Raw genomic sequence first — 14,493 nt, 5'->3', positions numbered from 1 at the left:
TGTTTGATGTCACTCAGAGGATTCGTATCCAAACAGCACAAACCAACATTGTAGTTGTTCTGTTTGCAGGAGAACACGGAGGGTTGGAAAGTAAATTACGGCTGGAGGTGGATTGTGAAAAGCAGATTTAAAAAAAAATGTAACCTAACAACAGACATCTTCTACTGCACAGTTTTTAGAGCATTTGGAAAATAACTACATTGGTGCTAGGGTGGTGAAAACAGGGGTTACTGATCTCAAAAATGCAGTATATGGCAGCCTTGTATTTTACAAAGATGTGTAACTACAGGGTGACAGTCCAGGTGTGCAGAGCTGACAACAGCCAGCCCTCTGCCTCTGGGCAGCCCCTGGGAAAGCAACCTCGAGGAAGCGGGAGGAGACCGCCAAGGAAGATGTTGTTTTATCAGCAGTTGCTAGTACTGCGTCCTGAACACAGTAACTGGTACTGGACTGGCCTGAATAACAGCTTTTAGAAACATTTTCACTGAAAATGGTAAAGACGTGTGTCATACTATTTACAATATACTAACTGTTTAGAACAGATATTGGGAAAAGAGTTTACTAGCATTGTGTCTGCATATTTCAAGGTTACTGCTCTAGGCCATGTTTTACACACGTTAGTGGGTGTTAAGTATCTGCCCTCTTGATTCGAGGACCAAAATTTAATTTTCTTTACTACATAATTAAACAAAATCAACACCTCCTAAGTAAAATCTAGTAATTGATAAAACCAAAATGACGTCAACGATCTGTCCCTAGTGGAAGGGTGATCAAGACTATAATGCTGGAGCAGATCGAGTATCTAGGGCAGAGCTTTGCGAGTTTGCAAACTTTCACGTTCTACAGTCTGAGTCTAGTGGTTCGTCGGAAACCTCAGTGGCTTTGGAAACTGCTCTGCCCACGCTGACCTGAGCGGCTCCGGGCAGCGCAAATCTCTCAGCTCTTTTCGGTAGCAGCAGGGTCCACCACAGGACCTGGCACTGCTCTCATGGTCCCAGTGGCAGGTTTGAAAACTCCGTTGACAGAAGGAGCTTCAGTACAGCATCTGCCACATTCACCGCTCATACAAAGCCAACACCCTTACCAATGCAGCGCCTCGGCCCTGGTTCCCACTGAAGCATCTTTACTTATGATCTGACTATAGAAGTTCAGTTGTTGGATGGAGTACATTTTTCAACACATAAAACCGTTTATCTTTATCAAAATAGTTGCTTTTATGTCACAGTTCCAGGTATAGTGGAGGATAAAAATGCAAAATATGAAAAACCTGTCTGCTGTTGATTTGAAGCATGGCTACAGCATTAGAAGAAATTTTGAATAAAGCTAAATGCCAGATTTCCCCTTTTACCTTGCTATCAAAAAATACCTACTATTTTCAACCACTGCCTAGAGTTTACCAGCAATGAGTCAGATCCCGGTGCTTTGACATGTGGCCATTTCAGACCTTGGACTTCAGGCCGCATTAGGCTGCCCATAGCAGCTCAGCAAACCACTGCCTGCACCGAGTTGTTGTTTCCTGTGACCCAAAATGTAATTAAAATAAAAAAAAAGGTATCTTCTGGTCTGGTATTTCAAAAAAGAAACATTAAGAAAAGACTAAGGATCTTCAGCGTATTAGAGAAGAAGAATTACAAGTGCCATTTACCTCAAGCCACCTCACTAGAGAGCAGAAAGTCATTTTCTGCACAAAGCTACCAGCAGTCAGCCTCCCTCCCCGTGTGTTCCGTAGAAAGGCGAGGGCTATAACCATGGAATTTGAGGTTATAAATGGTAACATGAATTTACCCCAAATGAAAAACCAAAATTCACCAAAAAGTACTCCATTGCAAATATATCTCTCAGAAGCCCAGCAAACTGGCAGCCGCTGCTTCAGCAGCTGTGGGGGGTCTCACTGGCTTTCAGGAACACTTAGCAGGGTCCAAATTTTTGAACATTTCACAGAATGTGTCTCATGATTCATCAGCTGCACTCTGACTAATTGGCAGAGGGCTCTGGCAGAACCAGAAAACTGTTTATGCATCATTCAAGACTTTATTATTCATCATGCAAAAAGTTGTTGGTTTTTTTACCCCTCCTTAAGTGGCTGCGTATTTACTTAGCTGGGGATTAAAGCGTTATGCAACAGTCAGAATCAAACCGGGGAGGGAATCGTAGGGAATGAACCTTTTAGGAGATTTTTTTTTTCCCAAGCACCACTCCTTTTCTGCTCTGCCTCCCCCGGGGCGTGTGTTCTTCCAGCTCCGACGTGGCAGCCCATCCACAGCTGAGCGCGCACAGGAATGCATGGGGCACTGCCTCCAATTTTCCATTTTACTATCTCTACAGTTTGCAAGGTTCCTCTTGGAAAAAAATACTGACAAACTGAATATTTAACCTAAACTTACACTTAAAGTCTATATAACAGGACAAAAACTTCAGACTCCTAGTGTCTTCATTGACAAGGTTTCTTTGTGTGAAGCTCCCAAAGGAGGCATCCTTTTTATCGTCACCTCCAGATTTTTTTAGATGTGTTATAATCCAGTACACCTGTGACTCTCAAAAACAAATAAGGAGACTATTCTGGGATTTTTGTTTGTTTGTTTGTTTGTTTTAAACTTTCTATTTTTGGCACCTCTTTTGGAAGAAGCAGGAGAAGTTTAAAGCTCAAGAGAGTAACCTGTGAAATAGCCGGAGTCTGTAATGGTAATTACCACACGTAAGCACGGGTATTTCCAGATTAAAATAAAGTGAAATCAGAGCAGCATACGGAAAACACAGACGGCAGTTGCATTTTCAATTCACTACGGATAACCTCTTGAAAAATGAAAGGCCTATTTTTAGCATGATGATTGATTAGTGTTGCCATGGCAATAAGCAACACTTAGAAGAAGAGGGTAGAACCTAAGTATGCCAGAACACTTGCCAAAGTCTTAAAGAGACAGTCAAACACGAACGGTGTTTTACAACCGCGTTATGGAGAGGACTGTAAAAATCACCTTTGCATAGTAATTACGCCCGGGGTGGCTGAAGGAATTACTGTAGTTGCCAGTAAATACGTTAGGCAGAGGGTGACTGGGAAAGGTTCCTGTACCCTCGGTAACGCGCTTTGTGTGAGCGAGAGCTATTTCACCAATACCCCTTTAGCTCCTTTCGTTTGCCTTTTGGTTTCCAAAGAACTGCTAGAGACCTCATCGCTGCACTTCACTTCTCCTGCTCCTTGTGAATATTAATCCACAATCCTTGGGAGTTATTTTTGCACAGTAAAAATTAATCCCACTTTTTTTTTTTTTAAACAGCAGAAGCACCTCCCCCTAAACCTTAACATAAAAGCCTGAAGAGGCAGAGACTTCATGTAAATGCTCTCTTTCATCTCCCACCACTTTTCAGGCTGATTATTGTTTTTTATTATTGTCACATATACATTGTTTTGGCAACACAGGTGGAACTGGATCCTTTACAGAGCGATCTCCATGGAGCCTAGAGCTAAAGAACATGGTAACTGCTGCAATGAAATGACACTGGCCAAGCAAAATCAGATTTTTTTAATAGGGTAACTTCTAGATACCACATCCTTTGAATTCAAAATTTTTGAGCACTGTTTTGGTAGTCAGTGTGTAACGGGATTTCTTTATTGAAGATCAGAAATGTGGAAAAGACAAATGGAGTCCCTACTTCTCCTTAATAGGCAAAGGGAAAGCGGGGACTCTGGGGCAGCGGAAGGTCCCGAGTCGCTGAGGCAGGAGGGAACGCCCCACGGCAAGGGGCAGGGAGGGGAAGGGGGCAGACACACACACGGCAGCCCCCCAGCAACAGGGCGCACGTGTAAACAAGAAGTATGGATGGAATGGGAGGAGGGATGTAACACGGGAGGTTGCCAATGCCTCTGGACAATGGCGAGGACAGAATGGAGAGACCTGGATGTGGGAGAGAAATGAAAATCACACACGCGTATGGACAAACAATATGTCATCTCTACAGTTCATATGCAAGAAGGTATGTGAAGAACATACAGTGATGTCTCTATAGAATATTTCAAATTACAGTATTTCCTTTCGGCTAGAAAGAATTAAGACAGTTTCGTTAATTGAATATTCAAAGTTTTTTTGGAAAATAGCCAAATACCATAGTAGGTATTGACTACCTTCAGGATACTCTGGGCAGCTCAGCATGTGAGCGCCCAGAGCTGTATGTGATACAGATTACTTACTACACAAGCCAGCATCAATCTGGATGACAAAGTCGGAAGAGAATAGACGGAAAGGGCTGGGCAGGGTGATGGCAGAGCTTGGAAGATGTGACTCAATGAGAGGGAGGAGAATCTGGAAAGCAGGATAAGCACAGGAAGGTGGCAAAGAGCAGAAAGAGTAGGAACAATGCAAAAACAGGGCTTGGAAATAAGCAAGGGAGTTAAACTCTCGTAAACAAGCTCAGGAAGAAAACCACTATTTGTTTGTATTACATACAATAACTTGAAGATGAAAAAGTCAACTAACAAGTTGCCTCCAATCGCTACGAAACTCAGCACTTATCTCTGGTTTTGCCTTCCCTGAGGATCTCCCTCTCTGACACATGGGAACAGTAACCTGGTTATCGAGGAAGAACGGGAGAAGCGGCACGCACAAGTGAAAATGACAGTCCCTGAATCAGAGAGGGGTTTGGGTTGCGTTGTAATAAGCCAGTGGTGGAAAAAGGGAATTCTCCCAGGCAGTTTGATTTACTTTGTTTCAATGGGATTAAGCCGTTAAATGAGAATACAGGTTTTTCTAAAAATATATTCTTCGTTTCTTATAAATATGACAGAGGGCCTTCCTTCTGCTAGGATCTCTAAAGGAACCAAACCTGTGTTTCACCAGAGTCATGTCACCAATTAGTCAGCCACCCCCTGAGTCTTCCAAACGGGGGGACGGGAGGGGAAGATTTTTGGTAGTAATTTTTTATTAGGCTCTAATCCTGCCATACAGATTCTGTTGCATTTTTGTTGCAGACTCTTCATGTGCTCAAGCTGGAGAAATGTTTGTGTACTGAAGACTGATGGGTTACATCCAAATTTCAAGCACTGGTAATCAGATAAAGAGAACACAGGAAAAAAACTCTACAGACTCCTCGCAGTGTTTATCTGAAACAACTCTTTTTCCTTCTCAAGCCATCTGATTATAAAAATAACAATTGCAAAAACATTCCTTCCAGATAATTTACTTCATGGATAAACCGGCAGCTGACTAAGTGAAGCACACAACATGCCTGTTCTCAAAAGTAATCAGAAATCAGCAGGTCAATAATGGAACATTTAGCAACTATCACTCTGGGGCCCTGACACATCCCAGTTGAAATAATTTTATTTGCCTCAGTCATTTGCTGCAGAAGAATTAGTGTCACTGTGATATATCATCAAAGGAATCGTTGTCTCCCGCTTTCTGTTCCGTAACTGTTTTTCATAAATATTCTCAATTTATATTCTTTTCCTAAGTTAATTTGAGACATTGGCAGGTTGAAAGAATGCTGTTTCTCCTTGCAGAGAGTAAAACATGCCGGTTTTAATCTTTATTTTGCTTTATATACTTATAATTGTGAAACTAACAATTGGCCATAGTTTATGCATAAAAAATTATTCATCTGTTTTAAAATTTTAGCCCCCTAATTGAAATATTGCTAACAACACTGTTCAGATCAGACTGCAAAACTAATTGAAATTACCCCTGGTAAGCATCTGAATTGCACCTTCAAAGTCAAAAGAGTTTGCTTAAATTCTGTTTGGATTTTTCCTAACCTCTTTGTACCCCAGCTCGATAGCTAAACTTTGTTAGGCTCATTTTCTGTGTACTTTGGTCATGTGAATTTTTTGTACCGTGGTTGAGTCACCGTATTTCGTGATGGGATTATTTGTTTGCTTGAGGCTCCTCTCTTTTTGTCCAGAATCTCAACTGTCACTTGAACAGGTCAAATGGGTATTTGCTCTGTGCTGCTTATTGTCTGACAATATCCCGATGCAGGTAAAGAAACCTAGTTCTATGCAATCCTTTTCGTTTGGTTTGCAATAGAGACAGGTTTGCTTTCTAGTTAATTATTTCTAATCTAGCTGGGCAACATCAGAAAGAAAAATAAGAAAGCCTCCTGAGAGTTCAGTCATTCTTGTCCACATATCTAAGAATAGCATAAATATTTTACATTAAAGATCACAGCATTTGCAAATGCTGTGATAAGCTGGCACAGAAGGGTTTGTTGAGAGCTGCAAGGCATCTTTCCTCTGTCCTCCGAGTGAAAAAAGCTCCAGCCTGTGACTATCAAAGAAATTCTTTCTGACCGCCAGCAGCAGCCATTCCCGAGAGCCTGTGGAGCTCGACGGGAGGCTCTCGCCGGTCCCCAGGTCCTGTCCCTAGGAGTTACTTCTCCAGGGCTCCCCTTCAGCTCTATCCCAAATACAGAATCGCAAATTTGTGAGCTTAACATCAACCTAATGACAATATTAAATGAGCTTACAAATAAAACTTAAACATTTATTTTAGCAAGATATCTTGCCAGGTTTTTGATTACAAGATCAAAACCGCAGCAACTCCCGTTTTACATTTAAGAGACTTTCTCACATGCAGTTCTTAAGTAATGCCCCAGCCACTAAAACAAGGGTTTGAACTTCACGGGAGTATCTTATTCTTTAAATAGTATCCCCAGCTCTGGGTGGCTTCCTTTGGCTTCAACTTTGAAAGTATTTTTTCCACTTCCTCCTCCCTCTCAATGTCAGCAGGAAGCTTGCAAGGCTTAGCTCCGAGTTTGATACAGCATTTCTTGTACATTCCCCGCGTCTCATCTTCCTGATAGGAAGTCCTTTGTACCGCAGTTTAATGAGACCCTCCCCCGCAACCAGCAGAGTGGACGTTTAAAAATGCTCTCCTGACATTACAGTATTTCACGTATTACACACCACAAAATCATCCCTTGGGCAATACTTCTGTTAATCTCATTATCTTAAGTGTGTCATTTGCTTTAGAGATTATTAATATGGTTGTCAAGTCTTGGTAGTAGACCTGCTGTTTACTGTCAAATGTAGGGGTTTGCTGTGTAACAAATACCATTCCTCAAAGCAGATGCCATCATAACTGGACACAGATTACAGGGTACTAACGTCATGACACTCCAATTTCTATTCCTGTTTCCGTGCACCTAATCACTCTTGGCTTTTTATACTACCATTGCAGAGAAGAGTATTCTGGAAATTATTTTCAATGCCTGCCAAGCGTTTTTTCTTAGAAGATGTCCTAATTTCATGTCCTTAACAAGGTCATATTTATGAAATCCATAATATTTCACAGGAAAACCAGACTGATGAAATTACTCTGCATTGAACCTCTGAATGCTAGTGTCATGTGCTTGAATGCAATTTCTCAAGAGCCTTCACATTTTACAACTGAAAAACCTTAAGACTCTCAGCAAGATTCAGGCTGTTGTTCACACCCTTTTCCAAATCACTAACATCTACTGAAATAAAACTACCGAGCTTTTAAGGTCCTTGCTCTTTATTTATTGTGGAACTTACAAGGTTAAGTAAAGTAAGGTGTGAACATACGACATAGCAGTATGTACTTGACTCGATAAGATTATGCTTTATTTATCCAGTTATTTATCCAATTAGAACCAGTTTTCCTTAAAATAATTTTAAATTTAATTCTTAGGGTGTCCCACAGACCCTTTGGAGGGAGTTTACTATCTTTAAGAATAGGGTTTCCAAGCTATCTTACTTATTTTGGGCAATGTCTGTGCGCTTATTCTTTCTTTCAGAATTCTCTAATGAATATAGAAGACCAAAATTTAGAGAAATATTCCAGACAAGGATAGGAATTATTCCCAGTGGTATATTTAACATTTTTGTTCTAGATTCAACAGTTTGAGGCAAAGGCACTTTCTCTATTTCCCTTGAAGATAATTTCATAGTCTATCAGCTCCATTAAAATGTATTTTAGATTTTTGTCTGAAGTACAGTTTCCTTATCTCATCCCAATATTTCTGGTTCTGTTTCGTTGCACCATGGTGAGTAATTAGTCCCCAGCTCCCATAGGCAGTTATACTGTCACTTAGTGACTGCTTTCCCTAACATCTGCATTTGTAGACTGATTTAATTTTTCTTTACAAGTCTCTTGAACCCTGCAATCATTTTGCTGATGCTCTTGAACATCTCTGTAGCTGCATACCTTCTACAGACCTTCACCGAAATGTGTTCCAGGTGTTGTCTCATCAGATTAGATAAAGATCACTTCCTGATCCCGATTCTGTGAGTACAGCATTGCCGTTTGGTTTTGACAATGCATTGCATTTCAAATTCAGACGTATATTTCTGTCTGCCCCTACGCCTTTAATCATTCCTACTTGTCTCTTTCAGTTAAAGAAAAAAAACACATTAAAAAATTCAAACTGACTTTCAGTTAAAGAAAAAATGTACAGCAGAGTATGAGTAACAGATATCAACGCAACATAGTGCATGTCATATTCCCAGCCTAAGACTAAACCTGCTATCAAAGGGTAAACCCTTAATTAATGTAAGCTGTGACAGGCCCTACTGAAGATACCTTCTGGCAAAACCAGCTGAGAATCCGTCCCCTCATTACTACCGTCCGTAACGGGACATTTGGGTTTCCTCTGACAGTCTAATGAATTTAAAAAATGAACCAAAGCAGAATATCTAATAAGTATCTACAGTACCTATTGAAAAACAGTTTGTTATACTTTGGATTTTCAAACTTGGTCATCACAGTTTCAATTCTAAGTCTCCAGCTTTCAGATCTGAGCCTTTAAATCCCTTTATTTTTGATTTTTCACATTTATCACATTAAAATCTTTTTCCTCTCCGTATGCTTTACTGGTTTTCAAAATATCTGCACAAACATTTTGAGCACTGCAGAGTTAAGAAAAACAAGTGGATTATGTTTTATCTGCCGTCAGAAGTTCAAACTAAATCAAGGCAGGAGTTTCTGAAAGGTCCCTTTACCTGGAACTTCCGCACCATCTCCTCCTCAGCTTCCAAAGGTTGCTGAAAACTTACTGTATATTATTGAGGCCAGTACATTTAAAACAATTTTTCTCAGGATTTATGTGCTATATTTTGCCTTAGCTCTGCTAGAGGGAATAGTTGATTTTTCTGGGCACTGTGCCCAGGTTATGTTTAATTTTGTCTACAGATTGTACAGTTTCCCAGATACTATACCAGAGATGAGCATTTCATAAGTTAATAAAACAATAAATAAAATAAAATCTGTTCTCATGTCTCCACGTAATAACTGAAACCTTAAAAGCCTTGCCCTGTTTTATAGAAGCTTCTCTTTGTTACAGTCAGTGACTAAAAATATATCAAATTATTTTGAAGCGATAAAAAAATAAGGTAAATAATTTATAGGATCCCCACAGAAACGCTTCAAATTTAACCTTAAATTTTTTAAACAAATAGCTAAAGTAAAGTTCCACTACTGAATGCATTATGTATTAGTTATTTTTAGAAGAAATCAGTTTGGATTCCACTACTGTATTTCACATAATTATTTTATTTTTAGAATAAAAAGAGGAAGAAAAACTTACTGTGTATTCTGATTTCCAATGGTCCATTTGCAAAAAAAAGAATGATGAGGGAAAAGAAAAAAAAAGAAATGTGAAATAAAACAACAATGCAAGATCCTTACAGTAAACATACATTAATAAAAAAAATATTGTGTCAGATAATCTGCTGATTTACATTTGACTAAAGTCTGTGGGACAATGAAGGGTACAAGTCAGCACAGAATCTAAGCACCTGATGTTTTCTTTGCAAGGAAGAAATTACACAGATACAACACTCCAGTTTTACCTATCCGTAATTTATAATCTTTCTTTCCTGATATCAGTCAATATAAGGTGGAAAAATATATGCAGTTCAGCAGGAGTTGTTAAAGAAACTTGGTATCTGTGGCTCAGTATGAAACTTGGACCTTCTGAAGATGAGCTAAACTATCCCATAAGTACAAGGCAGTAATCATTTGTGCTTTGTTCCTTACCTGTGATTGTATAAGGATAATAATTCCAAGCCTTCTCTGTAACATAAAATATTTTGGGAACAACTGCTCTAGCCCAGCTAGGCAGTTTGCTGAAAATAAAAAGAAAATAGAAAATTAGAATATGTTATGACTTATGAGTATTGTAGAAAACAAATACTTCCAAACGTGCTCACAATTTGACAGGTGTTTCCCGGGATACAGGATACAATTCCTAGACTTCACAACCGCGTTTTCGTCTCATGACCGTGCATTCTGTCTCAGCTTTCTCCACACGCATAACTGAAACCAAGCCTCTTTGTTCCCCTCTCAAAGGGAGCAAAACGGTGCCAGTGCAGTAACCTCTGATCAGATTTAAATTCAGGTTGCAGATTTCAAGAATTTATGGCCTCAAATCTTTGGTCATGGACGAACTCAGCCGGTTGGACCATACAAGGTGTAACTGTGTCCCAGGATCCCTAGCCACAGGGAGGCACTCTCTAACAAGAGGTCACCGGGAAATATGTGATTATGGTCCACTTCGATCCCAATTCCATTATTTCTTCTTAGAGACTATTTCTTCTTCCTCCATATTCTGTGCCAGCACACAAACCCTTCCATTCAACCCACCTAGCACGAAGATTTTCCCACACTCCCAACACCAACTCCTGAGTAGGAAGCTTTTATATTAAAATTAACAAATCACTCAAAACACCTCTGTGAAGCTGATAAGTAGTATTACTCCCATCTTGCTGATAGGAAAAGTAAATTACAAAAGTGAAGAGAATTAATGGAACTGAGTCGCAGGTCAGAGCTCAAGCTGTGAAGAGAACTTACTGGTGCAGTGGTAGACAGCACTGGAACCAGAAGTGAAAGCCATGGATACAGCACATGGAAAGCTCGTTAAAGGGTAATTAAATAATACTATGGAAGAGTGGGGGCATTTTCTTTACCACGGATCTCGGGTCTCTCATTTCCAGAACTCTGGTCACACAGGGTACCAAAGAAGTGATGAACAAACATACATTTTAAAAAGGCAAGTTCATGATAATTCATCTTCCAACCCTTTCATAAGGATATCAATTATCATCGCTGAAGCTGCCAGGAACAAACACGCAGTAGGAGTCACTCGAAGGAAGGCAGACCTTTGGAGACCACAAATGTCACTGTACTTCAGGGACTCAGCGCAAATGTTTGAAATGGTTATGTTTAGATAATGCGTGCAGAAAGTGGATTAACTTTCCATAATAGCAAATTTCTGAGCAAATACAGAGTTTGGATCATTAAGGCTTATTTAACCATGGTCTGGCTACACATAAATATTGTATTTGCCCAGAGGCAAAATGCAGACATTAGTATATTATCTAAAGATTCAAAGTCAAGTGCATTGACTTTTGCTTTTTGATGACATTGCTTAAAACCAGATTCTTTTCTTTACATAAGCTTTTACTGTGTCCAGTCTTTTAAGCAGCATTTTACATACTGCATAATAGACTTCTCTGTATCAGATCTTTTGTTTATTTTGTTAGCCTCTGTCAGTGCCTTTATATGACCATCTCTCTGCTCCCTCCCTTACTGCTGCGAAACTTTACTCTGATGCCTAAATAGCAAATACCTCAGGATGCAGACTTTCGGTTTCTGAAAACAATGCTCCAGCGGGAGAGAAGAGGCAGTAAACAGTTCTGAACGTAACTAAGGCTGACACTGAAACTAGAAAATTTTACTAGTAATGTCTTTATCAACATACAGCTGCTTATTTTGCCGTTTTTTGGTTATTGTTGGTTTTAGCGTATTTGCCTGTCCACCTATCTTTGCTGGTACGTCACAGCTCCAAAACAAATAATGTTATGGGCAAAACACACATTATCCTCAGAGTTGCAAGCGAGTTGCAGTCATGGACCCACATGAATTGTTCCAAGGGTCCACTCAGAGAAAGAAAATAAAATATTTCTATTTTATCAGCACATGCAGCTGTTGATCACATTCTCTCTCCTTTTTTTTTGTTTTATTTTATTTCTTCCTTCCCCAGATGAAGTTCAGTCTCTCAGCACATTGGGAAGAAGTGTTTCTTACAGGCATTCCAGCTGAAACCACTGGTAGGCAAGAGGATCTTCTGCAAGAATTGAAGTATTAGCAAGCAAGAAAAAATAAATGAAAATAACGCACAAATCTTTTCCAAGAAACCATCACTGAAACATATAAGCTCAAATTTCTTCAGGAGAAATCAGTCCAGAGCAAAATGAAGTGAAGCTAGGGAGCTCAAGTTTATTAGGGCGGTAGGCCCTGGAAGAAGAAAAGATGAGGCTGTAAGGAGTCCTGTTCCTCAAGGAAGGGAGGCAGAGGAGTTTTCAGCACACTTTCTGTGGCAGGATATCTCCTTGAGTGAAGTCTTTCAGAGAGATCCTGGCCTCCCAGCAAAATCCATAGTTGCCTGAAAACTTGCTGAACCTTTCCACAAAGCTTGAATAGTACTGCAACAGCTGGTGGCATTGTGACACCAAAACCAGAATCACGGAAGATTCAAATAGCAAATCTGGCGATGATCATCAAGGAGTATTCATAATTATCATCGAACTCACTAAACCTGACTTCAGACATCCGCCACAGCTTTAAGTAAACCGCTCAAGTTGTTGTAGGCACACAGGTCGTCTTTGTCAATGTTCGTACCCGTCTCTGGGTAAAAGATCCTTTGTTCCATTGCCTGCACTACCAGAAACTATACGCTTTCCAAGCACATCTTGCACATGCTTTCTAAGACACAGTCCTTGCGGTTTTTCTGAATTACCCTGAAGTGGCAATTCTGAATATGCTCTTCAGTGCTTAAAGCCTTATCTCTTTTTAACATGAAGGACAGAAACATCCAGAAACATAAAAAACCAAACTTCCGGGAGCTCTACAACAGGAACACATTTATTGGTTTTTACAAAGTCCTGTATCTAGCCTGTGAGAGAACAGACTTACAATCACAATAATATTAAATGTTGGCTAGGTATTTATTATTGGACTCCGTGTGTGTGTGCGTGCAACATTACTGGTGATTCAATTTAGCCTGAGTTAAGGTTAGATACGTCAGGATTGCAGTGGAGGAGTAACTTGCAATGTAGAAGCAATAGCTGTAGTGTTTCTATGCCCGCTACGAAATGCCGCAGAGCGTAAGTTTAATAAAACGAAACAGGCTCAGGGAATAGAACACCAGAAAAGCAGCGATATTCAATTAGATCAGCAGCAGTAAAAATGGGAACAGATTGAGCAATATATTTCATAGGACACAAAATATATATATATTTTAAAACATCTCCAGCCTTTGAGTGTGGAGGCATTGACCCTCAGGAGTGTAATTTCACCATAGGAAGAGACACATATTTCACTTTAAGAAATGACGGAACTTTTGGGAAACAAAAGCGATTTTTTCCATCGTGTCTTTAAACCTATTATTTTGGTACAGAAGGTCATCGTTCTACAAGCCTACTGGTCATTTGTAATGTCAATTAACTTTGCTGAGGCAAATCTTTTGTCACCAATAAAAGGGGTACTGGCTTTGTGAATCATGAAATGAGAAACCCTTCAATCATTTTAGTGGCTTGGGTTTGATTTTTTTTGGGGGGTGAGGTGTTTGTTCTTTTTGCTTTTTAGGTTTTTTATTTGTTTCCTCCCCCCCTGCCCCCCGCCATAATTTTGGAGAATAGTATGGCAAACAGTTAAGTGTAAAACAAAACAAAAAAGTTCTGATTTTGAGTACATCCTTAACTTCAAGTTATAATTTTTTCTCTTGGAAAAGATACTCTAGAAGAAATGACAGCTAATCTCTCTATTTCAAGCCACTGGTCTATCCCACCTTCCCTCTTCCTGTGGCTACCAGGAAGCAGCATGTATTCATGGGGTTGTGTTCTACTTGAAACAGAAAGGCTATTGCCTGGAAGGGATATTCCCTGCAAATTTTTATTACAGCCCATGCTGAGAGAAACAGTTTTATTGCACTTGCCTGTTGAGATAGACCCGTTTTTCTGTTAGTTGACCGTTGCCATGGTTTGGATCTTCATAGGGTTCATTCTGCACCACTTCCACACCTTCACCTCGGTCACTCTGCTCATGGCTGTGCTTGCTTATCATGTACAGCTGTCCAATTCTGTACTACAAAGCAAAATCAAGAACAACGTATTGGCTTTATGCAAGACACACGTATTCAAAAGCCAATGTCATCTATCCGTATGTGCAAATAAAAGGTAGTTCAAGGGTGAAAAACAGCATTTTGCAGGTTCATTTAGACCTATGAGTCACGGTCCTCCCATTATCTTATTAAGTCCAGGTTGTCATTAGTGGAAAAAAATAACAAAACCCGTGTGTATATAGATGTAAAAATTCAAGCCAGTCCTTTATTTGCAGACTGCATTTTTAAGTATATAAGTTAAGAAGAAATAAACAATTAATATACTGCTTCCACGCACTAACATGCAAGGGGATTTTAACTGAGCTATAAAAATTCAGTGGGACACAGAATTCTCCTCTAATGCCAACACGATGCCAAATA

The 14,493-nt window shown here is 39.8% G+C and overlaps 1 protein-coding gene across 1 annotated transcript in view; it reads right to left on the bottom strand.

The window, feature by feature from the left end:
* The window catches only part of PITPNC1 (phosphatidylinositol transfer protein cytoplasmic 1), an 87,912-nt gene that overhangs the window by 34,375 nt on the left and 39,044 nt on the right, over positions 1-14,493 (bottom strand). The window contains exons 2-4 of the mRNA XM_074608121.1: positions 13,948-14,096; positions 9,990-10,078; positions 9,538-9,545 (exon numbers count right to left, since the gene is read on the bottom strand). Of these exons, the coding sequence (XP_074464222.1) occupies positions 9,538-9,545; positions 9,990-10,078; positions 13,948-14,096 (246 nt within the window). The remainder of the gene's footprint in view (positions 1-9,537; positions 9,546-9,989; positions 10,079-13,947; positions 14,097-14,493) is intronic.

Source organism: Larus michahellis, chromosome 14 (assembly GCF_964199755.1).
Source record: "Larus michahellis chromosome 14, bLarMic1.1, whole genome shotgun sequence".
NCBI lineage: Eukaryota > Metazoa > Chordata > Aves > Charadriiformes > Laridae > Larus > Larus michahellis.
The sequence above is the reverse complement of the archived record's forward strand: the minus strand, read 5'-3'. Positions and strand labels throughout refer to the sequence as shown.